At 34.0% G+C, this 27,993-nt stretch overlaps 1 protein-coding gene across 1 annotated transcript; it reads left to right on the top strand.

The window, feature by feature from the left end:
- The first annotated feature begins 10 nt into the window (after positions 1–10).
- On the top strand, positions 11–27,987 carry LOC132156726 (tyrosine-protein kinase Mer-like). The gene is made up of 19 exons (XM_059565709.1): positions 11–250; positions 2,909–3,254; positions 3,936–4,036; positions 4,123–4,293; positions 9,320–9,406; positions 10,908–11,023; positions 11,166–11,346; positions 12,572–12,717; positions 17,322–17,457; positions 18,877–19,018; positions 23,104–23,192; positions 23,267–23,362; positions 23,444–23,524; positions 24,679–24,771; positions 24,901–25,019; positions 25,107–25,216; positions 25,586–25,745; positions 26,194–26,330; positions 27,246–27,987. The coding sequence occupies exons 1-19, from the start codon at positions 169–171 to the stop codon at positions 27,685–27,687; spliced, it is 2,835 nt and encodes a 944-aa protein (XP_059421692.1). The 5' UTR covers positions 11–168; the 3' UTR covers positions 27,688–27,987.
- The last annotated feature ends 6 nt before the right edge of the window (positions 27,988–27,993 follow it).

Below are 27,993 nucleotides of genomic sequence, written 5' to 3'. Positions count from 1 at the left end.
AGGGAGCGCGCGCGCGTGCCGTGGAGTGAGCTACGCTCGCATTCCTCAGTGTCTTAACAACAAACCCAGAGAAAAGAGCAAAGAAGATGTTATTTGATCTGCACATGCTCTGCTTCATGCGTTTACTCATCTGACGCACTCAGACGAAAGGGAAAAGAAAAGAGCGTTATGGGGTTTATCTTAGGCAAAAGTTTCTTACTTTTAACTCCTCTGCTCGTCGGATTGTTTTCACACTCAGTCAAAGTCACTGGTAAGATTTGCGATTTTCTTAAAACTACTGTGATGTTTTTGTGCATGCTTCGAAAGCAACTGAGTCAACGACCTTAAAAAGTTCCACTTGTTAGTGCTGTGAAAAGCGTGTGCATGTGATGAGATTCGTGTTGTCTTTAAAGAGATTTTGCTTTGTTTTTATCATAGGCTATGGAATCGATTTGTGCGCAGAAACAAGATCTTTAGGAATCAAGTAGTCAACACAAATCTTATGTTTTCTACATAAAAAAAACATTTTAATTGTTTGATTTGTTACTTATCTACTTGGCAGAACCTAATTAAATATTTAAGCATGCTCTACTGAATATTAATGAGGTGGATTATTTTTTAAGGTTAATAATAAGACGTTACATTTTCAGACATGCAATGTAGATCTCAAGATGTAGAGATAGTGACGGATTTGTTGTTAAATAACAAAAATAAAATCTTAATTTTATTAGGTTATATATGAATAAGTGAGTCAAAAAAGCTAAGTAGTTACGTAATATTTCAGGTTTTTACGCTTATTAAAAATGATTTTATTCCAGACTGACTTTGATACAATTAAGCAAAACTTTGAAAAAAAGTTTATTAAATATTGTTTCATGCTGATTTTTAGTATGGCATTTCAGATTAACTAAATATAGACTTTTCTAGCTGGTTGTCCTGTTATGTATCTGAAATTTCATCAGTGCTTATTGGCATTGTGAAAACTGGTTTATAAGACTGGGAATTTTCTATAAAACCTGGAGTGGCTTATAATACTTTCTAATAATAAAGTGGAAGTGGTTAGAGTTCAAATTGAATCACTGCTGCAGCGAAACATGTGTTAGTCCCATTCTAGCTCTTGGCTTGATGACAAAATAGATTTCTATGACTAAATGTACAGTACAACAACTGCTCATTTCATTGTGCCTGAGACATTCGAGTGATAGATAGTATATATAGGAGAGAAAGTATAAATGAAAGGCTCGCTCAGTAAAAGCTGTATGTTTCCTTTGATAACAGATTCCTTTAGAGAAAGAATTTCCTTTAGCTCCTGGAGAACAGGATGCTGGTTTTCCACTGCGTTTCTGAAGCCGTGCCAGACCTGAGTCACTCAATAAAAAATGTATTTCCCTACCACGAACAGCATAGCTTGATATAACGTGGGACTCAATGATTACATGTATGTACTGGAATACATGGGAATTCAAACGATGTTTGGTGTTACCATGGTGCATAGTATAAATACTGTATTATTTATATTAATGGTATTTTTATGCCATGGTATCATGTCCAATGTCAAAGTTTTTTTTAAATTCAGCAAATAAATAAATAATAATGCATTGCAAAAATATTAATGATAACAATTAGGGGTGCACCGAAATTTCGGCCGCCGAAAATTTTCGGCCGAAATGGCATTATCGGTTTCGGGCCGAAATAAAAAAAAACAGCCGAAAACGTAAACCGAAAATGAATGCCACCCGCCCCTCCCATCCGTGAGCAAGCGCTTAGGTTTCACTCACAGTCGAGCTGTTATCACGCGTCTGCCTATCAAAGATTAAGCATGTCAAAGGGCTGTCACAATCAAAAAAAGCTTGTCACAAAAGCTGCACAATCGATCGGACCAACCAACACAAGTTTCGAAAACAGGGAATCGATTTTAACGGCCTTCTCTCGGAGCGCGTCCAGCTCGTCACTATACGCTCGCAGCGAACGCGCGTCACACAGCAACTGCAGGTTCTGACACACACACACACACACAGAGCCTATTAGTGCATAATATCAATGTAGCCTTCAGTAATGTTTTTCATTGATGTTATGGCAGTCCACATTGCTGACTTGTGCGCGTCTCAAGCGCCCTCTTTACGTTCGCCCTAATGCCTGTTTAGTTGTCGGTGGATTTGCCTATATTTGGCGTTGAAAAACGGATCAACGCCAAATATAGGCAATTTACTAACGATTCAATGAACACTTTGCCTATGTCTCAAAAATCGAACAGGATTTTTTTTTCACAAAAGTGACAGCCCTACGAGAGGACACCAAAGTTGCAATATGTAACATTTGTTCTGCAAAAATCTCCAAAATTGTGGATTTTTTTGCACAATTTTTAAAAAACTATTTTATTTGATGGAACATAAAACTTAAAGAATAATTATTATTTATATTTATTGTAAAAAATATTTTATGTTTTGTTATGTAACTGTTAATAAAAGTTTGATTATTATATTGTGATTTTTCAATTCAGATCCATTAAATCCAAGCAATATATATATACGTTTTTAAAAGAAGCCATTTTCGGCTTCAGTTTCGGTTTTCGGCCAAGTGCATCCTAAATTTTCGGTTTCGGCGCAGAATTTTCATTTCGGTGCATCACTAATAACAATGCTTAATTATATATATATATATGTGTATGTATACGTGTGTGTGTGTATATATATATATATATATATGTGCGTGTGTGTAAATAGATGTATATGTAATTTTTTTAATTCTAAGAATTAAATATAAGCGTGTAATTAATTGTTTATATATATATATATACATATATAAATTTTTTTTTTTTTAATTATTATTATTATTATATTATGTATTTTTTATATTTTTCAGATAAATATAGGTAATTTTAATGAAGTAATGACATGCTTATATTTACAAAAACACTAATTTCCTCAAGCAGCTGTCAGTTGGAAACATCCCCTCGCTGTCGTTCACCAGGGAGGTTCATCTCATTGGGGGAGAGAGGGCCGATCTTTCCGGCCAACACAGGCGACGGACCCGCTGCCACGAGCTCCCAGTGTACATCTGTCACAGGAGGAGATCCAGAAGCTGCGCTTCAAACCCACCGTGGGCACAATCCAGCGGTCAGAGGGGGCAGAGGTCAAATTCAACTGCTCCATTGACATTATTGACGTCAACCAGGACCTGAATATTCTGTGGTTTAGGAACGGAAAAGAGATCCCTGATGGCATGCAGTCGGCAGTCTACACTCAAGGCACGGTCACCCTGCTGTCCACTATAAGGTAATTATGACCAGTACTGACTAATATCTGTCTGAATATGTTTGGAGATAATTGAACCTATCCATTTTACAGATTTAACAGATGTTCTTGTGTTAGTTTCAGTCTATCAACAGCTTTTTGTCAATAAATAGGAAATCTAAAACCTCTAAAGATTGCGAATAATAAAAATAAATAAAAGTAATAATAAAATAACTTTAATACTAATATTTAATAACAAATATAAATGCATTAATTAGTTTTCCTCTTTTCACTTATGCTCTTCTACACTAATAATTCCAGCTACAATGACAGTTTTTTATTTTTATTATTATTATTTTTTTATGTAAAGGCAATCTACCCCCGCCCAGAACACTTTATTTTATTTAAAAAATATATTATTATTTTATTTGTTTACCAATTGCCAATATTAATTTTTTATGCACTTCAACTGCTATGACAAGTTGCTTGTGCTTTGTTTTGTTTGTTTAAAAGATGCTTTGGTTAGAAGTGTCTGTGAAATGATCAAATTTAAATGAAGCCTGATGGTTTGTTTAATTTGAGCAATGTTATGCCTGATGCATTTGCTATTGCATTAAATTGCAACAGTCTTTGAATAGTAAATCTGCACTATTTCAATCATTGGCCACCTTTTTCCTTAATGCAACACGTTTTTGATTGATTTCCTTTGACGTCATTTTTCAGCATTAACAGCGTCCAGAGAGCCGATGCTGGAGAATATCACTGCAAGCTCAGTGTCAGTAACAAGATCATCGAGTCAAATCCCATCATTATAGAGGTGGAGGGTAAGTAAACTTTTAACTCGGTGACACAAATCTTTGGTTATGCATTTTAGACGTTTGATGTTTTGCCATATTTGACTCAAATCCAGGCCTGCCGACCTTCACCATACAGCCGAGTGACGTGAACATCACGAGAAACACTTCCTTCACACTGACCTGTGAGGCGGTCGGTCCTCCGAACCCTGTGACCATTAAGTGGCTTCACAAAGGGAAGAGACTTGAAGAAAGCAACAAATCTTCCAGCAACATCACTATTGAAGGTACTAACGTATAGGCTTTTGTTCTGCTTCTCTGTACTGTTTTTGAACTTTGTTTCTTTGTAAGATCACTCAGAAATGCTTTAGTTTCTTCAAATCTTGTTGTCAGTATAGCAGACAATCAATAGGCCTAGAAATAATTTTCGCCACACAATTTGAGCCAAGAAGTGGAAATTTTTTGTTAGGTTACGGTAATAGAGTTGTTGCCCTCATGATCATTTTTTTTTAGAGAATTGGAAGTTCTACCACAAGGTTGTACTTTCCCAAGTGTCTGTTCATGACACTGCGTTACGGATGACAAAAAACACGATGAACTGTTCCTCTGGTAAATCAGGACATCCTTATTGCAGGAAAACATTAGTTGGCAAGACTTTGAACAACAGCAAACAATAGAAATCATACTTTGATCACATTCTGAGTGTTGAGTGGTGACTAGCATGTGCTTGTGGACATAAAATGTCATTCAAAAGCGTTGTCTTTTTCACTATTAAAAAAAGTCTAAGATTTGTAGCATATGTAAGTGTTAATAAATTGCATTGGGCCACATAAAAAAATGTAAGATTGACTGACAATTTTTATTTTAGTTATACGCTATTATTATATTTATTAATGTTTTCATATTTTTTCATTTTTTTTTGGTAAATGTTTTTGTATGTGTGTAATAATTATATTTAGCTTTATTTTTAGTTTTACTAGTTTTAGTACTTATTTCAATTAGTTGTCAGAGCAGCCATTCAGATTTTCAGTTAACAATTTTTGCAGTAATATTTATATTCTGCATGTTTTTTTTTAAATTTATTTTCCGTTTTGTTTTTTTAATATTTTTATTTAGGTCTATTTGAGTTCTAGTTTTAGTAATTTTTAGTAACTTAACATATTTTAGTTAGTTGTCAGTGAAACATTTTTTTAACCATTTTAAGTTCTACTTATTCATTTGGCATGTTTGACCTTTTTTGTGTAATTTTTAGTAACTTGTTTCATTTAGTTCAGTCAACATTCCTACTTTTCATTTAACTATCTTAAGTCAATTTTCCATCTAATATTTCTATTTGAAATTTTACAACTTTATATAAAAATAAAATAAGTTAACACTAACAGCGTTATATTGAGTAGTCTTATTTCAATAGCAGCGTGCAGCAGCAAGAATCTGAACTCTGCTTCTCTCTATTGCCTAGCCCTCTAAAGTCATTATAATTTACAATTTTCTGGAAAGTGATCTGTTTGACATACCAAGCGGGGTCATGTATCCCCTCGCAGTCCCCCAGCTGAGATCATCCAGCACATTTTGTTTTCTGCAGTTATGGAAAATGTGCACATAACAGATATTGTGAATTGTTACTGAAGCTGATGAAGCTTGGTTGTGCGTTTAATGTCGCCTCACAGTTCCATGAATCTGGAAACGTTTCCACATTGCAAACGCAAACTACCTCTAATTAATCAGCCATGTTAAAGCTTGTGTCTTCAGAGGCACTTGTGTGTGATTTTACTGTAAGGACAGTGGGATAAAATCAGTTGCCCTGAAAATTGAGCAGTCAGATTAGAATGAGAATCACATGACTGCGTTTAATTGATTTCATCATTGATTTTCACCCATTAATGAATGCATGTTATCAGTCTAATTGTAAACCAATTATGCACGTGTTTAACTGTGACATTTTTGGACCTCATCATTTTTTATCAAAATGTCATAACTTGATCTTTTGGTGAAACAAGTTTTTAGTTATTTATTATTATTATTTTGTATGTGTGTGTGTGTTTGTCATTTTTCCAAATATGTCTATAGGCTATCATTTTTTATTCATTTAGTTTGTTATTTTAGTACGAAAGTGAGAAATGTTACCTTTTTAAATACATTTTTATGCTAATTTATTTCATTTTACAGTTAACAATTTTTTTTTCTTTTATGGTTTTAGTTTTAGCTAACTATAACAACTCTGCTGGTAATATCTGCAGGACCATGCATTTCCATGTGACAGATAAAGAACTTAACTTCTGTTAACTCATTAAACTCTGCATGTATCTCATCCCATGCTATGCCACATTAAATTGCTTGTCTTGTTAAATAGAGATAGCTTGTTGTTTTCAGATTGATTTATTATTATTTTAGAATTCCCATTTACTCTTTCGATTCAACCGCATTACAATGGCCTGGCCATTACCCAGAATTCCCTAGCATGGTAGCAGTGACCACTCGCAGTTTCAGCATGTGCTTATGTTGTTTGAGGGCAATCACTTATGTATGGTAATCGGTTTCTTGGCAACAGACGTAAACCTGAGTTCTTGTGAAAGCAGGAGTTTTATGGTTAAAGTTAACTCAACCGCTGCTGATATTATGCACACAAAATCTTAATTCTGATAAAATGTTGATTGTGGTTGTGATTTTAAAATGCTTTTTTTTTTTTAGTTTGTCTACTGGGGCTGTATAATTTGGCTAAACATTTTTATGATGTTTTGGATTATTATTTAAAAAAACCGTTACAATAATAAAATATTAAACAAAAAATATTAATATTGTAATATTTTGCTAAAGATTGTGTATTTAATTCAGTATTATAAGATTAGTTGTATTTTACAGTGCAACAGTAAAATTACAAGGATGCATTTTATTTAAATTATTAGAAATATTACTATTTGAATTTCTCTAAAACAGTGTGTATTTAATATTTAATAAAGAATGATACTAAGAATTATTATATTATTTTATTAAAAGCTTTTATTTTACAGTGCAATTAAAATGACAGTCCTGAAGTTTATGTCTTTCTTAGTTTCTTTATTTTCAGACATTAAACCATAATGCTTAGTTGGAGTCTTAAATCTTCTTTCTTCTTGTCAACAGCTGGTTTATGTGGGGTTCACATTAAAAGTTTGGCAAGATGATTGGTGCATGTTGTGTTTTCAAATGCAAGATATATTGTAAGGAACCCAAACTCAGAACAGATGCATATGTAAGTTTGCATGAAGCAGCATTTAAGCTGCTCTACAATGCTAAAAAGAAAAAACGCATCATGAGCTGCTCTCGTGTTAAAGAATACAATGAAATACACTTCACGTACACTTATTCAATTAAATTGCAGCAAGCTGTTTTATTTCAATTAATCGTCCAGCCCTAGCTGCTGGGATGCTGTTTGGCAGTTTATAACTTGCTGTTTTCTTGGTAATCCAGTGTATTATATATTGGAGTTACCATGGTACATGCTTAAAAAACATTGCTTAAAGAGCATTGTTTGTTAGTGCTATAGTGAACACTGTATTGGAGCGACCTCAGATTCTGTTGGGTTCGTATAAAGGGCCTGCTAGCATGGCTCTTCTCCAAACCCGATAATTACAGGCCATCGGAAATGTAGCATACACTTCCTGGCACCCATACAGACTTACAGTACAATCTGTACAGCCTGCTTACATGTTGTTTAAACCAAAACTCAGCTTCCGTTGTGTTGCTTTTTTTTGTAAATTTGCTACATTTAGTCAGTTTGATTCATGAAATCAGTCAAAAGATTGGTCAACTAAAAGCAAAAAATATTAGGTTAACTTTGCAAACGTTCCTTTTTTAGATCTGGGCTTTGCTTGATGGTGTTTCTGTGCAGTTTCAGCCTAAAAAGAGTTTCTTTCCAAATTCAAACCGTGTTGAAATGGTAACTCTTTGCGATTTTAATTACTGTAGTTTCAAATGTGTGGTTTATTTGAGATATTTTTGAGTTTGTATGGTACCTTGCTTTTTAACTAAATCTGCTCTGCATGGCTAAGAGGAAGAAAAAGTCGTCTTGTCTTCTTAAGCGAGGTCTACCTTGAGTACTTAATGCAAAACATCCCTGTCAGATTAGGTATCATTTAGGAAAGTTTAGTCCAGTGCCCAATGATCTGCAATCATTCCTGCATTGAATCTATTATTCAAATTTGCATCTTTTTCCAGACGCTCTTTCATTAGCATAGTTGAGTCGCTTGAAGACGGAGGCATGGTCGGGGATAGACACGCTAGATACCAAGAAACATGTCAACAACAACCAAACCAGTAGCTTCCTGTCAGCTCCACTGGGGGAAGCAATGTGTCCTTTGTGACAGCGGCTCTGAAATGCACTCGAACAAAAGGGAGATTATTGTTGGGCTGGTGTCAGAGTGGGACTGGAGTGTTGGCATGGAGTGGCACTGAAAGACTCGTACTGTGTGACACGCTCGCAGGCCTGCATGTGCTCGAACTTCACCACCGATGCAAAGGCATTTTGCTGTTGATTATGTCACAGACTCTGTTATTTTGATTTTGAGCACCATTAGAGGCACCGATAGATTTAGTAATATATATTCACACTTAATTGGTCAAAACTCACAGTCAAGATTGTATGCTGCTGTAGATTGTTGTAGGGTAAGATGATTTTTAAAAAGTCTCTTATGCTCATCAAGGCTGCATTTATTTGTTCAAATAGACATTAAAAAAAGCTATATTTGTATAGCTATTTTAAATCATTCCAATATGCTTATTTGCTGCTCAAGAAACATTTCTTATCATTGCAATGTTTAAAACAGTTGTTCTGCTTCATGTTTTTTGTGCAAACCATGATACATTTATTTCAGGATCCTTTGATGAATAGATTACAATAATAGCATTTATTTAAAATAGAAATCTTTAGTAACATTGTGAATGTCTTTACTGTCAGTTATGGTCGATATAATACATTAAAGTTAATTTCTTTAAAAAAATCTTTGAAAAAAGTTTTGAAAAACAGTGTATAATGCTTCAGTAAAAACTAAATAAAACTATCAGTAATAATAATAATAATAGTTAGCAAGCATCTTGGATTCTTTCCATTTACCAATCAAATGGGTTGTTCCTCCCCAAATGTAACGCTATTGGTTGAGCTAGAAATTCACATGTTTGGCCGTTCATCAAGTCAGATTAATGTTTGAAGCCATTATCTTTCATTCTTGAAGAAGTCAAAAAAAAAAAAACCCGACAAAAAACAAAACCACAGACAATACTTTTATTATCTGCATATTAAAGTGAGATTAAAAATGTTGTCATTTTTGTTCTGTGCAGGTGTTGATGCGCCCACTCAGTACAGCTGTGAAGCTCACAATAAGAAAGGCCTCGCTGTATCCAGAGAAGCTCACATCAATATCAAAGGTAAAGCCGATCTGAGAACAGGGGCATTTTTAATATTATATTGTATGTGACCAAATACCAGTTTTGAGATCTGAAAGCTGAATAAATAAGTTTTCCATTGATGTATGGTTTGTTATGATATTGACCGAGATACATGAAATTCTGGAATCTGAGGGTGCAAAAAATCGAAATATTAAGAAAAAGTTGTCCAAATGAAGTTCTTAGCAATGCATATTACTAATCAAAAATGTAGTTTTAATATATTTACAGTAGGAAATTTACAAAATATCTTCATGGAATATGAACTTTACTTAATATTCTAATGATTTTTGGCATAAAAGAAAAATCGATATTTTTGACCCATACAATGTATTCTTGGCTATTGCTAAAAATATTTTGACATATTTTATTATATTATTAGCATTTATATTCATGGATGGCCTGATCCATGTCCGTGGCACTTGTCTCAATGCCCAATAATCAGTCATGAATTTACTTGTAATGGTAATATCTCTTACATAATTGCTTTATGCGTGAGTGGGGAACGATTAGACAAAGGACTGGTATGGTAAGACGGATGGATGAAGATGGTACAATTCTTCGCTGCAGTCATTGGTGTTTCAATGATGTGTAATGCTGTATATGATTTGTACTCATCTTTCATGGATGTTGCCATTCAGACACCTTATCCGAAGTCCATCAGATCCCAGTTTCTGTGTGAACTTTAGCCTGGGTGAAAGATGCCTTTTGTTGAGTTGACGTTGCCAGTGACTTTTCTATGGTGTTTCCACTTATGCAACACATCATCAGTTGTGTACCCCAGCCTCATTGGGAGTTTCGGCCCTTTATCACCTTTATCAGTCAGGGCAGGCCCACCACAGGCTGATCAGACCCGGGTGTGTGTCACTTTGTTACATGGTCATTTGGCAGCCCAAACTGCGTCCATCTGCTTCAGCCACAGCAAGTGGCTGCTTATTTCTGCTACAGTCTGCTACTATTATGACGATCCTAGTGGAGTTGGTGACTGCAATTTTGAATGGGAAAGTGAGTCTCTGAATTAAGTCGACTCCCATTTCCCAGTCCCTAGCTATATTCAGCCAGCCTGCGTCAGGAGACAGGCACTTGACCCGCTTTTCTTCCTCTTCCTTAAGTATTTCTTGCATTTTGGGGGATGACGTTTGTGGACACTTTCTTGGTCTCTATTGCTCTATCACTTCAGTACTTGATTGTGGCACCATGTGTGCCTTCCCTATGTCCGGCTGGTCTTACAAACCACCAGGATAGGTTTAATTTTAGATTTGCAAATGCAATTTAATTGATTTTTATTTTCATTTTAGTTGTAGCATTTTTAGTATTTAAACTTACGTTAAGATTTTTACTTCTGCGTTCTTCATATTTATATTTTATTTCTGTTTGATTTCAATAAACAAAAACAGTTTTAGTTAACAATAAGAGCACTGTTTGAGAATCTTTTTCTGAAGCCTCATGAATTCAAATCCTTGAATTTATTTATTTTTTTCAGAGCGTCCTGAAAAAGTGTCAAAGGTCACAGTAGTAAAACGTGAGGCCAACAAACTCCTTATAAGCTGGACGCCGGGACACGATGGCTTCTCTCCTCTCAGCACTTGCTACATCACGGTAAGAAGGACTAAAGAATGAACATTACTTGTACAAGGCCACTGCATTGTGATGAAGCCCCTCAGGAACATAATGTTCAGCTTAGGATCTTGTTGTGATGACTGTCAACAGATAATAAATGGTTATCCTTCATCTGTTCCAGGTGCGAGAGCTTTTGGAGCCAGGAAGCCCCACTGCCGTACACCCCACACACGTGCCTCCGTTCCAGTATGAAATCAGCAACCTCAAGGCCATGACTTGGTACAACATGAGTGTGTCCTGCACCAATGAGATTGGCCCGTCGCCATCCAGCACTTGGGTCCAGAGCAACACCACAGAGGGCGGTGAGTCATCCACATTCCTGGAGCAACTTCCTGCACTTTTGTAAATAAAACTACCATTCCAAAGGTTTTCATTTTTTGGAAATACATTTTTTATTCTCACCAAGGCTGCATTTATTTGATAAAAAATGCAGTAAAATCTGTAATATTTTGAAATATTATTACTGTTTCAAATAACTTTTTGTTATTGTAATATATTGTGAAATGTAATTTATTTCTGTGATGAAAAGCTGAATTTTCCGCAGTGCCACATTATCTTTCCGTGGTCATTCTAATGTTCTGATTTGGAAACAGGAAACATTTCTGTTTATCAGTGTTTAAAAAAAGTAAAGGGCTGTTAAAAATCTCTTATGTTAACTCTACAAACTTGAAATGGAAGATGAAGTTATGTGCATAAGAGTTGATACGAGAAGTACCATTTTTCTAATAATAGAAACTAGAAGATGATTACTGTAGTCTGTAATTATGTCTTTCGTATCCAAGAGATTTTCCAATGCCAAATGGGAATGGGAGTGACCTGGTTGTTAGAAATGCTTTTCCTATGGGGTGTGTCCGTGAAGGATTTCCTCCATATTCCTAAAATAACTACATTTTCTGTCACTGATAAGCATTATGGTTTATGTCATATAATACTTATAATTTAATACAATCTGACATTGAGTAACTGCTTAAAAACATTACCAATATTGGTTTAATTTAGTTATTATATTACACGTAATCATGGCCGTGTTTAGTTTCCGTTGATATGAAAATGATTCATTTTGTGGAGTGAACACATCATCTCGAGAGAGTTGTGAGTGATTTGCGTGTTGCCATATACAGCTATTATAAGCATCTTTGGACTTGTCTTTAAACTTTGGACTTGGACTATAATCTTTACAAAGATTATAAAGAGGGAATTCGCAGTTTAGGGTTAGCGATATTTTTATCTATTTGAACTAATTTCGTTTTTTGTTTTTTTTTTGGTTTTAAAATGATCCACCCCATAGTATTAACTAATTTTGATGCAATAAATATGGTGCAATAGACAAAAACATAATCTTTCATAAAACAAATGTCTCTTTGAAAGTGTTTAGTATATATGATGAGTTGTATTTTTAGAGGTTATTAAAGCACAGTTCTAAACCCGACCTCAGATTTCACTCATTTTCAATCCCTGATTACGGCCATAGATGTAATTAATGTCATTTACATTTTTATTGTTCCAAATTTGTTCCAAATTTTACAGTTCCATCAGAAGCTCCCCAAAACTTGATTGTTCATGTGAACAATTCCATGTTGATGATCCGATGGGAAGCTCCACCCCCTGATAAGTTGAATGGAATCTTGCAAGGATATGATGTCACTATTAAACACGGAACACATACAAACAAGGTTAGTAATTGGTTTGCCAGATGTGTTTTGTGCACTAACAAAATTGACTTTACTAAACATCAATCACTGAGAAATTAAATCATCTCTTTCACTCTTTGCACTGTCTGTTTTTATTTAGAAATCAGCTGAAAATCCTTAGAATCTCAATGTTGTCACAGCTTGTGTGTAGCATTTACAAGAAATGTCACTCAATTTGTTAATTATTTTAAGATACTTTGAAAGAACCTATTTGATTTAAAGGAACATGATTGAAGGAAAATATAAAAGGAAAAGAGTGTATATTTCAGATTCTGTAATTGGTCACTGCTTCTTTGTCCATAAAACTAAGTAAACCAAACCTTAAATCTAAAACTTAAAAAAAAAAAAACCTTTAGACACTTTTTTAATAAAAAAAATTACTTCAGTTTGAACTAAAATTTAAATGAAAACAGAAGATATACAAATAAAAAGTATTCAAAATATTAACTAAAACTACAGTGAAACTAAAATTACACTGGTTGCAACTGAAGTAAGCATCCTTAAATCTGTTTTGTCTGATGGAAAATCATTTAAGAGTCTTGTGGCTCTCAAAATAAGAGCAAAACCCCCTAAACAGACTTTATAGTATCTAGATATCCTGTATGTAACCATTTATTTTTATTGCACAGTTCATCAACTTCTCCCAGGTTGCTCAACAGACATGGTTCTTCATTGGATCTGAGATCACAACAAGTCCCTTTCACCAGCTGTGAGGAAATTAGCTGGATAATTTACAATAAAACAGCTGTTCTTGTTCCTAAGATGAAAGCGACAGTCTGAGATCATTCATTTTTACATGCCAGCCTGCTTGAGTTCAGCTGTATTAATGAAAGCCCCTGAAGCAAATGTCTGCATTATGATATAATGCTTTTATCAGTTTGCAGTGTTTATTAAAGCAATAATTTACCCCAAATTAAAATTTGCTTAAAAAATATACACCCCTTTATGCTATCTAAGATGCAGAGGAATTTGTTTCTTCATCAGATTTGGAGAAATGTAGCATTGCATCAGTGTCTCATCAATGGATGCTCTGCAGTGAATGGGTGCCGTCAGATTGAGAGTCAAAACAGCTGATAAAAACATCACAATAATCCACACCACTCCAATCCAGTCTGTCAATTAACATCTTCTGAAGCAAAAAGCTGCATGTTTGTTGTTAAAAAAATCCACCATTAAGGTATTTTTATTTTTAAACCATTGCTTCCGTCTAAAATTAGTCCTTTTTTTCATAATATAGCTTTATCCAGTGAAAAATGGTAGAGAAATATACACAAATCAAACAACAATTATCAGTGAAAACAGTCCAAAGCGTTTCTAACCAAATATGTGCTTGGATTTTGATGCAAGACGATAACAGGAGATGGATTTTTTTTCACTGGAGGAAGCGTTATAATGGATTATGAACTCGTATTTTACCTAGAAGTGATGTTTTAAAGTTAAAAATATCTAAATGTTTGATTTGTTTCATACAAAGATGCAGATTTTAGCTTCACCATACAGTACATTAATTGATGTATGTACGGGAGTGGTGTGGTTCATTGTGATGTTTTTATCAGCTGTTTGGACTCCCATTCTGACGGCACCCATTCACTACAGAGCATCCATTAGTGAGCAAGTGATGTAATGCTACATTTCTCCAAATCTGATGAAGAAACAAACTCATCTACATCTTGGATGGCCTGAGAGTGATGTATGTTTTCAGCAAATGCTCACTTATTGGTGAACTATTTGTGTAATGAGAAGCATGTCATTTCTCCACCACAAGTGCAATTTGAAAAATAATGACTATATATTTTTATCCCAGATTGGGTTGTTTTGGCAACTAGAATATAAGGTTTTCAAGGTCAGGTGTGTAACAACATGTTGAAAAAAGTTTATTACACAGAACACGTGCTTCTAGTCACTTCCCAAAGTCCCGTGTGGCCAGTGACTATGTGTTTTTTTTTTTAAAGCATGGCCTTTTAGACAATGTGTACGTCCTGTTTCTGTCCTGGTAGCAGGAAACCGACAGTGTGTGGACAAGTTATTTGTTATTGTGCGTTTGTCATGACTCACCACTGAATGACCTGGAATACATGACGAAGCATCAATGTCTTTGATTAACAATCTGCCGTGACTGACCTGTGTGATCTCACACTCTGAACACAACAGGAACTGGAAATGAGCTGCTCTCAGAGCGACACCTGTTGCTTTCCCTCCACAAAATGACCAATTAGTTCGTCAAGTAACATCTGCTCATGGAAGAATGAATGATTTTGACCTACATTTATGTTTGGGTTTTTGCCAAACATTTTATTACAGAAACTTACAAGAATATAAACACATAAAAGTCTGCTAGTTTTAATCTCATAAAACCTTTCAAGAGCAATGTTTTGTTAGTATTATTTGTATTCCATTATTATTTTGTTAATATTTTGAATTAGCTTTAATTGTTCTGTTTTTGTGCTTTTGTCAATTTTCTTTATTTTATTTTTTAAAAATGATTTTTGAGGTTATTTTTTTTTATTTCAGTTATAGTTATAGTTTTATTTGTTTCCGGTTAGCAGTTTTAGTGCTTCAATTAAACTTGTTTCAGTTAGTGGCCAAGGAACATTTCAAATTTTTGTTTAGTTTAATTTTGTTTGTTTATTAATTATTTAATAATTATATTATTCTTGATTTTAGCTATTTTTAGTTAACAATAATAACCCTGGTGCAGGGTCATATTTCTCCCCAAAATAAAAATAATATAAATTATATTTTAATTTTATTAATTGTTTTATGTTTATATATATATATATATATATATATATACATATATGTGTGTGTGTGTGTGTGTATATATATATATATATATATATATATATATATATATATATATTAGTTATTATTATTATTATTATTAAATATATATTTATATTTATTATTATTACTAGACTTTTATTTTTTTATTTTGCACATCGCATTTCTAAACCACTACCTGGAATAGTTCCAGTTTTTGCACAGATCCTGGAATAGTTCAGTTAAGCTGATTGAAATAACGAAGTCATTTTATTAAGTGTACATTTACATAAAAGGTAGCTAGGAATTTATTTTGGTTTAGATTATATATATTGGGTTTGTGTTTTAGCCAATCAATTTCTTGGCGAGTTTGAACAGCATGTTGTTTTTAGGCTGGTTTTAAATATAACTGCTGAGTTTGTTTTTCCCAAAGTAAACCAGGGTTCCTTCAATAAATGGAGGGCAAGGATTGAAAAACTTAAGGACCTGGCTTATCGCAGGATTTAGTTTTTATTTTTGGTTTGTTTTTCTTTTTTAGCATCTGTTTAACCTTTATCTGTTGTGTGCTTCTCGAGCATGGCCAACAGTAGTGTGCATTTAAGGAAGAATTGACTAGGCAAACACATTTAATTGCAGTGTAAATCTCTGAGCAAGGCATAGCAGATATTTACATGCAGAAATTAGACTAAAATAGACTTTCTCAGGGCCCCCAGAACAACTCGTTTTTTGTTTTTGTCGAAGTTCAGATGCAGTTTTTCGTTTGTGGATGTAAAAGCGACTGACAGCGTGTGAAGCCTGACTGACTTGTGTAAGTGTCAGCATATCTGAGAGGTTTTGGGAACAGGAGTGACATGCTTTACGCAACCAGCAGCATGGATGTGTCACATGCATCTCTGTGTGTGTGTGTGTGTGTGTGTGTGTGTGTGTGTGTGTGTGTGTGTGTGAAACTTCCTGCATCCTGCAAGCACATGGCTCACCAAAAACAGTTTCTCTTTTTCTTTCTCTTTTTTTCACCCAGCATTTAAGTTTTGTTTTTACACTGTTTTTGGTGTGATTTCACACAAAAGGGGTTCTTTCCTGTAATACTAAACTGTATGTATTTTTTTTTTATTGTGTAATATTGTAAAATCTTGAATTGAAAGAAGAAGAATGACTTGATGCTATACTTGAGTGGCGTATAGCATTTGCAAATGCTGCTGTGATGTTTAACTCATGATGCTGTGTAATTAGTTTAACCCTGTAAAGCCCGACATTAAATAATATTCAGAAAAAAAAGAAAAAAAAAATTTGATGGAAAAAAATATAGCTTAATTTTTCATAATTTCATATTTGGTGCATCATGCTTTTATGGCTCATATAATATGATCTAGTGAGAATGTGGAGCTTAAAAAGGAGAAAACACATCAATTTTATTCAAAGGCCCATACTGAGTATGCAGTGTGGTGCAGATTCTGATAGCTTGTAATGTAAGTCTATAACAGTACAGCAGATGCTTATATAAAATGCATATAAGTACCAGTTGTCAATCTATATCTCCCAATAATATCTTAGTAAGAATATATTCAATGCTCAGCTTTATGATCAAAACATATAATGCAATGCAGTACAATGATGATTTGAGACATGGAGGGTCTCAAATCTGTGGAGGGTCACAATTACATATATATATATATATATATATATATATATATATATATGTAAAGTAAAAAAGGGGGCCTGAAACAACAATGGAGATTCACACCAGACTGTGCTATGGGCTTTTGACCATAAACTGATTAAAAATGATCTGGTTTTGTTCTGTGTCTGTGTGGAAATGTGTGTTCTAGATCCACAGCATCAGCACAGAGGCCTCAGTGACACTGCAGGTGTTCAACAGCACATACAGTGTGGAGCTGGTGGCCTGCACTCAGAGCGGCTGCGGGAGCAAAAGATCCAACGTCTCGCTCTTTGTACCAGACGCTGGTGAGTAGATGCTAGAACCTTCCCCTGGGTTTAAGTATTAGATTGATGTAACAAAATATTGCAATGCAGTGAAACTGAGCGGGCGAACAAATGAACAAATAAATAAATCCATAGTGGACATCAGTTACCTGGACAATTATATCAGAAAATGATCAAGTACGGAGCCCCGCACCTGACATGCAAGAAAAAATAAATTTATAAATTTATATTTTTATTTATTGTATGTATTTCTTAATCATTTCCTTAATAGCTGACTATTTGTCCGAGGTAACTGAAACTTTTTTATTATTAAATTCATAGTTTATGTAATTTATAGATTTTATATAATTGATTATTATTGTATATTAATTTATATAATAAATGTATAGTATTATAATTTTTATTTTATGTAGAGTTTATTTAATGCATTTTTTTTTACTACTGTCCCAGGTAGCTGAAACTTTGTTTGTTATAACTTAATTCATATTTTATGTAATTTATATTAAAAAAAATTATCATTGATATTATTGTATTATATTAATTTATATAGCAATTGTATAGTTTTATAATTATATTTATTATTTTATTTTATGCAATGATTTTCTATTTTGTATCAATTTGACTATTGTCCCAGGTAGCTGATATGTGCAGTGTTTTTTTTTTGTTTTTGTTTTTTTATTATTATATTATTTATATTTGATATAATTTATATTTATAGATTTCTATATAATGTATATTATGTAAAACGTATTATAATTTTATATAATTATTTCAATTTTATTTTCATCATAGTTTTACCATGTTAATGAATTTATTTATTTATTATTACTTAAGAAGGTCCTTTTAAATGCATTCATATTTTCAAGTCAAGACATAAAAAAAAAAAATTAATTACAGCTTTCCTGCAATTACCATCTTAACAGTCTAGGCACCAATGCAGTTTCTGGAATCAGTTTTAATGAAATATATTTTTAATACTGAGAAGCAATGCAGGAAACCTGAATTACTGCATTACTCAGGAAGACATCATGCTGAACAAATCTTGTTTGCAAATTAATTGCAGTGCATACGTGCATAGATTCCCCAAAGAAACATTTCCAGTTGATCATAAAATGTAAAAACCTTTTTAAATATGCAGTCAATTAAATACTAATAGTCTTGCAGCAGTCAGGAGGGAAACCACCAACCGCAGCTAAAGAGAAATCACTCTTGTGTGATCTCAATATTTTGGACCGAAAGAGGGTCATGAGTAAAGGACACATGATGAAAAACTCAAGCTGCTGAACTGAGCTTTGGGATAAAAAGCCATTAGTGAGATTCAACAGGAGTATGAAACATAGAGGATAATAAGGTTTAGTATTGTGCTGACCTTAGTTCGAAAGCACATATGCCTATTTGTTAATGCAATTGTTTATTAATGCAGGTTTTTTCTGTTTTCAGAATTGCTCGAGTCTCCCTCCTCGACTCCGATTCCCAGTCGTCCCGACTCCGTGTACATCGTTCTTGGAGTGGTTTGCAGTTTCTGTCTGTTGATCATTGTGATGCTCGTGGCCATTTGGTTGCACAATCGCTCTTACTTGCAGTAAGTTGTTTGTCATTTCTTTTTTTCTTCGTCAACATGAAATCTAAATTATTTATTTGACCAGTTTCTGGGTCTTATTGTGCATGATACATCAGAAAGTGATAAAGTGATAAATAAATAATATAAATTTAAATATATATACATTCGTTTGGATTATTTTAATCTAAATGTTTTATGTATTATTTAATTTAATTTAATGTATTATGTGTGTATGTTAAATTAAATGTTTTTAACTCAATTGACTAAAATATGATATATAAAATATATAAAAATACAATTGAAATAATATAACATTTAATTTAACATTACATACACATATATATATATATATATATATATATATATATATATATATATATATATATATATATATATATGCACAAATAATAATATAATATAGATTATGTAATATATACACTATACATTATATATATATATATATATATATATATATATATATATATATATATATATATATATACATGAATTAACCGAATAAAAAGATTAAACAAAATAAATAATACATAAAACATTTAGATTAAAATAATCCAAACGTATGTACTTTCATTTAATTACCATCTTCAGTGTCTGTATGAATGATTTTCTTGTTATTCTGTTTTTCTGCGGTTTTATGAAAGGCATTTTGCAATCCAAGCACTTCATTTTATCACTGGAGATTTAATTGCTGTAATAGTTGTTAAATCTCTGTGTGCTGTTTTCATTCCAAGAGCAAATCTGAAAAACAAGGACTATCTTAGAGACCAGAGTACGTTCTTCTGAATGTACTCGGGGCTTCAGGAAAGAAAAGTTGGTTTGTAAAAACAGCATGGCTTCCTTCTAAAAAATTATGGAGGACAGAGTAAGCCAAAGAGTTTCAAATTATATCTGGTTGTTTGCAAGTGAGACTATCAACATGTCCTCCTTCATTCTCGGGAATCCTTTTACAGCTTCTGGTTGACTTTAACCACAGTTTGCAGTGGGGCTTGTGCTGGTTTTGTGGTTAAGGATCCACTACATTCAAGCATGTACTGGCCATCGGGACTACCGGGAGATTCCCGGTGGGCCGCGGTCCGGTTGGGCCGGTGCGTTATGTATTTTGTTTTTAAATCATTATTAATCGCAAATATATTCGTAAGTAGCTCTCATGGAGCCGCATGATGCTGATGCGAGCTGCGAGACGTGACGTGTTCACTGCTCATTGGCCAATCAGAATCAAGTTCTAGCCTTGAAAAGCGGCCGCATTACAACTGCAACGAAATTCAATATGTTAAATAATAAAATATCTAAGCGTAAAGGAGGGGCAGAAAGTTGAGAGAGAGAAAACGACAAGCACTTGAGGCAGATGCCACCAAATGTGTCAAGATAAATAAATTATTTGCTGGAAGGCAAAAGACTTCGGTGAAGACGTAAGCAGGGCGGGACTTGACGCTGAGGTGAGACAGAGATGTAATGATACACGTAGGCTTCTGCAGTGTTTTGTTACAAAAAGTTACGATGTTCCAGCTGTAATATGCCACCACTCACTGATCTATATAAATGACATTTAAAATTCTCAGCTCTCAGGTTCTGTCCATTTTATTACAAAATTCAGACAATACCGTTTTGGCGTTAGAAAATGTGATGTGACAGATCGCTTTAGCGCCTCAGTTCAAGTAAACCGATCATCTGTTACTTTCTGTTTAAAGATACAGTACAACTTACCGAGATGTATATATGCCTCATAAATAATATCAATCAATCAGTCATCAGTCAAAAGAGAACAATTATGTCACAGAACGTTACATTGACCTCAAGAAAGCCATTTAAAGACCATAGCAGGTTAGTTGAGAAAAATAGCCATAAGAAAGGAGTATTTTGCTAAATATGTGCACTATAGTACATATTTATTATATTTTCACCTGTCATTAAATAATTGTTGTTATAATGAAAACTGCATTATATTTAATTTTAACTAGTTATTTTTAACCTTTAATAATACCAGCTGATGCTCTATGTCTCTATGTTTACAGCATTTATGTGAGATATATTTTTTCAATTTGTAATCAATTGAGAAAACATTCCCTTAAAGTGCCAGACAGCACTGCTCTGGGTGTGTGCTCACAGTGTGTGTGTGTGTGTTCACTGCTCTGTGTGTGTGCATTTCGGATGGGTTAAATGCAGAGCACAAATTCTGAGTATGGGTCACCATACTTGGCTGAATGTCACTTCACTTTCACAGAAGCGAAGCGAAGAAGTGTCATTAATGTGAACAAAAGACAAAGAGAAATAACTCACTGCTCTTGAATAACAGCTTTAACAAGGATATATATGAATATGTTTGTGTGTGTCTGTGTGTTAAGTGAAGTATTTTACATTTGATTATGCAATATATGTACCTGAAAACGGTGCTATTTATGATCATTTTTTCTTATTTTATTGCTGACTGTTCACTTGTCTTCATTAATGTTTGAACTTAATAGTTAGTATTTATTGTGGTATTGAAATTGGAATTGTGGAATGAGATTGCAGCTTATTTACAAAGAAAACAATAGCAATTTCATTTTTATTTATGTATTTATTTTTGGCAGGGCAAGTACAGTTTTGAACCCTAGCATCGAGCTCTGCATTTGAATATATAAGCCAGTCTACTTCAAGGATTTTTAAAGGCCTTTGATTATGTTAAGAAAAATTAATTATAAATCACTACACAACGTTCTTTGTCTTAATTACTCTTTTATTTTATTGTAGATCTTTATAAATCACGTTTACTGTAGATCAGTGGTCTTAATACTAGCCTACTATAAGCAGGTCAGAGGTAATTTGTGTAAGTTAATATATTAAAAAAAAAGTGTTATGTTGCAGCACATTAAATAGTTTTAGCAGAAATTGTGTACCCTAAGCATTAATATTTCTATTAGAATAATAAGAAGCACATAAATTAAGACCTTTAGATATTTAAAATAAAGCCTGATAAAATCATTTGCATTTTCTGTTTATTATTTTAATAGTTTTTTCTTGGTTTTGATAGTAATACATTCTAATCAGTCTTTTACATGCAGATTAATGTATGTTTCGACATGTAGTGTGTGTGTGTGTGTGTGTGTGTGTGCGCGCATGTTTACATGCATAGTGGGCCGGTCTGGATGAAGTCCAGGGCTGATTTTTTGTCCCAGTCCAGCCCTGACTACATTACTAACTAAATGTTAACTGCTCAAGGTCCTTTAGACTGCATCTAAAATTGCTGCAAATGTGGCGAAAATAAATCTAATCTGCATTGAAGACAGACAGGAGGAGTGTTCATATAGTGTACAAACCAGGGCTAATGAATTGTTTGCTTGGCCATTATCATGACAACGTCTAAGGCAAACATTCACAGAGGTTGAAATCCCTCAGTTCAGTTCAGTTCAGCGCAGTTGCATTTTAAGAGTCAGTAGATCTCTAGTCATTTTTTTGTAGTCTGTAGCTTCTCCTTTGCTGAAAAGAGTGGTTTTGCTTTGTTGTTGTTGGTTTTATTCTGATAGCCGGTTGATTTACGTCAGTTGACTCACATTTTTTTTTAATTGATTGATTGAAGCTGTTGCATTGATGACACCGTTTTTTTTTTGTTTGTTCTTTTTTGCAATCTCATTTAGGCTTTTTGTCTTGTTTTGTAAAAATATCTAAATCTAAATCAAAGATACAAGCAAGATGCCACTAGACATTAAGTCTTGTTTTATGAAACATTTATCAAAAGTAAAAATTTGTTTAAAACGGAAACATTTCTGCGAGTGGGGCAAGAAATATAATCTTAATTCAAAGGGAAAACAAGTTTATTTTTCTTACACCATTGGCAGAGTTTATTTATTTATCTATCTTAAACTTACTTAATTGTATATATTTTAACATACTGATTTATTTTCAGTAAAAAGGGCTTTTCATATGTCATTTTACTTTTCAAGGTGATGGATCTCGATTAAGGAAAGTTTAGAGTTTTGAACTTAAAAAAAAAAAGATAATACGAAGTAGGAAAACCATTCAGCTGAAAAGCACAACATGTAACATGTTTGTTTCTGTACTGTGTATTGCTGTGTTTATGTGTAAATGTATATCTCTGGCGCCCTCTACAGGTGTTTGTTTGGTCCTGATGATAAACTCACTCACACTGTTGAGTACAGACCTCAGAGATCCTACAACCGCTCAGCCATCCAGATCACACGTACGTCATGCATTATTCATGTTTTCCAAAATGATAGAAATTATAGATCATGAAGTATGTCTTCATTCCTTTAGTTGCCAGTCTGGGCATCAGCAGTGAGCTTCATGCCAAACTCCAGGACGTGATGATCATGAGGAACCTGCTGTCCATCGGTAAAGTCCTGGGAGAAGGTGAGGACGCAGTCTGCTGTGGATCTGTGTTGAGTTACAGCTCGTGTCAGATGATCGTAATGACTGAGCGCTCTCTTACAGGTGAGTTCGGATCCGTGATGGAGGGGCATCTCAGAAAACCTGATGGGTCCTCGGAAAAAGTTGCTGTCAAGACCATGAAATGTGAGTTCATTTTGTGGGTTTCAAAAATGAAAATTATTTTATTTTTTACATCTAGTAAGTATTTTATTTAAAACCTTTTTTATTACATTTATTATTATTATTATTATTATTATTATTATTATTATTATTATTATTATTGTCATTGTTGTTTTCAAAATATTTATATTTTAAGAATTTTAAGTATTTTTTATTTGAAATTATTTTGAAAAAGGTTTTACATATAATATTATCATTATTACTGTCATTATTATTATTATTTTAAATATTTAGGTTTCACATTTTCTATCACATTATTTAGAAAAAACTTTTTTTTTTATTTTTTTTTTTTATTATTATTATTTTTCGTGTCTTTTTTTATTTTTGCACGTCATAATTCATTACAATATTTGTTATTACCATATTTGCACCCAGAATTTATATATATTTATATATTTTTAGGTTGATTAAATGTTTTTTACTTATGAGAAAATCTTATTAATTTAAAAAGAAGTAAAGAAATAAATGTAAATATATTCCTTAAAATTATTTCTCACTATTGACCCTGTTGTCCACCAAAACAAGCGCAACATTTTTAGAATATTGTCTTTAGACTTTTATTTTTGCGGTAGCTCTGTATATTTCTATGGCATCGCTGTCTAAGAGTAATTAAGCTGATAACGTGGATTTATGTATTGTACGTGAGCATTGTAATGTTTCAAGCAAATATCAGTAAAGCATTAAGATTTTAAAACAAGCGGCTCATTCATAAATCCGTGTGTTCACTGTGAAAATACAACCGGTAGACAGAAGACCATGCTAAAAAGGGGCGGGGCTACATACAGACAATAACCAATTGTGAGTGTTCCTTAAAATCAAATCAACATCTAACACAAAAAAGTCTTGAATTATAATTAATAAATATTACTGTGCATCTTTCATGACTCAGTGGTGGAACGTTTTTACTCTGGATATTGATAAAAACACAGTTTTAGCATTTTGTTGTATTCTTAGAGCTGATTTTATTTTAATATATTAGCCTCAACACTTGCCTCATGTAGCATGATTAACTAATCTGAGAGCTACCTGATCTTGACCGGGGTCTGATAACTAGATAGGCCAAAAGAGAATATCATAAAAGATATCTGAACTAAATCCTTGATCTCTGCCTCTTCCAGTGGATAACTTCTCCCAGAGAGAGATCGAAGAGTTTCTGAATGAAGCTGCTTGCATGAAGGATTTCCACCATCCGAACGTAATCAGGCTGTTGGGTAAGAAACATGCCTGAATGCTCATTAGGAATAAAAACATCTGAAATAGTGTTCAAATCCATAACAAATGATGTCAAGGCATTTCCATGAGTGTGCATCTTTTGTCGTAATGTTGTTTTGTTCACACAGGTGTTTGTTTAGAGGTCGTTTCAGGCCACTTTCCCAAACCGATGGTTGTGCTTCCCTTCATGAAGTATGGAGACCTGCACAGCTTCCTCCTCCTCTCTCGTCTCAGTGAAGAGCCTGTGGTAAGAGTCGCAAAGGAACAACAATACCGTTTGTCTACAAAGTAGTACCATGGTGGTCTATTAGGATGTTGGATGTTGTATTTCCAGTATCTTCCTACACAAATGCTCCTGAAGTTCATGATTGACATCGCTCTGGGAATGGAGTATCTCAGCGGCAGAAGCTTTCTTCATCGTGACCTTGCAGCACGCAACTGCATGTACGTGTCCCGAACTAGACACTTCTAATCAAGGAAGCACCAAGAAATAAAGATATTTTTAAAATTAGAATGATTTCTGAAGGATCATGTGACGCTGAAGCCTGGAGTAATGATGCTGAAAATTCAGCTTTGAATCACAGGAATAAATTACATTTCAAAATATATCCATGTAGAACAAGGTTATTTTAATTTGCAATTTTATTTCACATTATTTTTAATTTTATTGTATTTTTAATCAAATAAATGCAGCATTGGTGAGCAGAAGGGCCTTGTTTAAAAAAAAAATACATTACATGATTGCATCTTGTAACTGTTTAACTGTTGAGTCTCTGTGTTTGTTTGAAGCAATTCACATTTGATTTCATGCAGGTTGCGTGATGATATGAGCGTGTGTGTTGCTGATTTTGGCCTGTCAAAGAAAATCTACAGTGGTGACTATTACAGACAGGGCCGGATTGCCAAGATGCCTGTCAAATGGATCGCTTTGGAAAGCCTCGCTGACAGAGTCTTCACGGTGAAAAGTGATGTGGTAGGAACTGTCATCAATGCCATCTTCGTTCTTCAGTTTTATCCAGATGTATAAGATGTGTGCTGTTTTCCAGGTTCTACAACTGATCCGGTAACTTTGTAGTTCATTCAAGTCTCTTTATGTTCATTGAAGGTTGCATTTATTAATCAAAGATACAGTCAAAGCAGTAATATTCTCAAATATTATTTCAACTTTAAATATCTGTTTACTATTTTTATATATTGTAATGTAATGTGATGCACAGCTGTATTTTCAGCTTCATTCTTCCAGTCTTCAGTGTCACATGATCCTTCAGAAATCATTCTAATATGCATGTTGAAAATGGATGTGCTGTTTTTGTGATACTTTTTAGCGTTTATACTGACTTTTAAACTGAGTTTTTGGTGGTTTGTTATGCAGAAGGTCTACAGCAGTTGTTGAGGTTTGTCATCTCTTGTTCCCCTTCTAGTGGGCCTTTGGAGTGACCATGTGGGAAATAGCCACTCGAGGAATGACCCCATACCCTGGCGTACAAAACCATGAGATTTACGACTATCTCCTCGAGGGAAACCGGCTGAAACAGCCGAGCGACTGTCTGGATGAACTGTGAGTTTGTTCTAAAACTGTGTGTTGAAAATGACCATGAATGTCCAGGAATGTCCACAACTCATATCCAGTACAAAAATGTTCAAATCGAAAGCGACCCTATTTGCTTTGTTTAAAATCATGAAGTACATTACTCTAAAGACAGGAAAAGATTGACTGTTATCAAATATATAACTACTTGCTCCACCAGAAGGATACATTTTACAGAAATACTATTTACTTAGATAAATTGATCTTGTTTAACTATAGCTATACTAGAAAACATGGCAAAGATATAGATTAACCCTGTAAAGCCTGACATATAAAATATACATTTAGTATAGTATTAAAATATATTTATTTTAGACAGAATTAAAAAAAAAAGATAGCTTGTGATTTATGTTGAGCATTAGGCCTTAATGGCTCATAAATTGAAAATATGTAGAAAAAAGACTCAAAGGCCTAAACTGAGCAAAAACACATTATTTGGTGCAGATGCTGATATCTTATATTATCAAAAAGTGATGAAATTCTGATGCTTGTGTTGTAAATCAGTGAGATCTTAATAATATATCCAAGTAAACCTAAGTTCTTCAGTCCAGTAAGTCTCAGTCTTGAAATATTCCTTGCAATATCACAGTTATTCTTATGTTTACTTTTGACAGCAAAAAGACACATGAACCACAAAATGATGGTGGACTTTTGTACAATAATACTAAAAGATCTTATACTTGCTAAAAAAAACTCTAAATGATCCATCAGATGACAGAATGCATGCAGTAAATTGTGTGCAACAGCTTTTGTTTTAGCAAAGTTTTGATCGTGTTGATTAATTCGAGGCCTTTGCATGTAAAATATGGTAGAGTAGGCTTTACAGTGTTAATGTTTTTCAGTAAATCTGAATCTCATAGGACGTCCTGTGCGGTTGTGTTTCAGGTATGACATCATGTTCTGCTGCTGGAGCGTTGATCCGTTGGACCGGCCCGACTTCACACAGGTTAGGAAGAAGCTGGAGAGTCTGGCGGGGAAGCTTCCCGCGGTTTCCAGCCAAAGAGACATTATCTACATCAACACCAGCTTCCCCGAGGAAAAGGAGGAGATACCCGGCGAGGCGGCCGAAGGCCCGGTGCTCACATCCTCACCCTCCTGTAGTCGCCAAACCACGGGCACTTCAGTAGTGACAGCAGACGTTCATGAGAGCACAGACGCAGAGGACGACCGGTACGTTGTGGTCATTTCCTCCCAAGATCATCCGGTGAGAAACGCAGTAGATACGCCACTGTTGGATCACAGACTCTTGGAACAGGACAGCGAAGAAACGGTCAGGGACTCGCCAGCGATGCAGCAGACATCGAGTGACACCACACGTTTGCTCTGATGGGAAGTTGCATCAGATACAGTAACTGACTTTTTTGTGGTAGCCAACGGAAGTATATTTTGTCAAAAAACTGAATTGATAAAGCAATAACCCCCAAGAAGCTGTGTCTAACAATGCCCCTTAGCTGTTATAAACTCACTGTAAACCATGGGTTTATTGCTTTTATAAACCGGTTATTCCATATACGTTTAACAAAATAAAACCGAGCAAATAAAGTGCAATGATATTAACAAAAACTTAGTTCCTCATAAACTATTGTGGTTCCAACAAAGTGTTTGCAGAGCAACACACAGATGTAAACAAAGA

The sequence above is a fragment of the Carassius carassius genome, chromosome 14 (genome assembly GCF_963082965.1).
Source record: "Carassius carassius chromosome 14, fCarCar2.1, whole genome shotgun sequence".
In the NCBI taxonomy this organism is placed as follows: domain Eukaryota; kingdom Metazoa; phylum Chordata; class Actinopteri; order Cypriniformes; family Cyprinidae; genus Carassius; species Carassius carassius.
The sequence above is the reverse complement of the archived record's forward strand: the minus strand, read 5'-3'. Positions and strand labels throughout refer to the sequence as shown.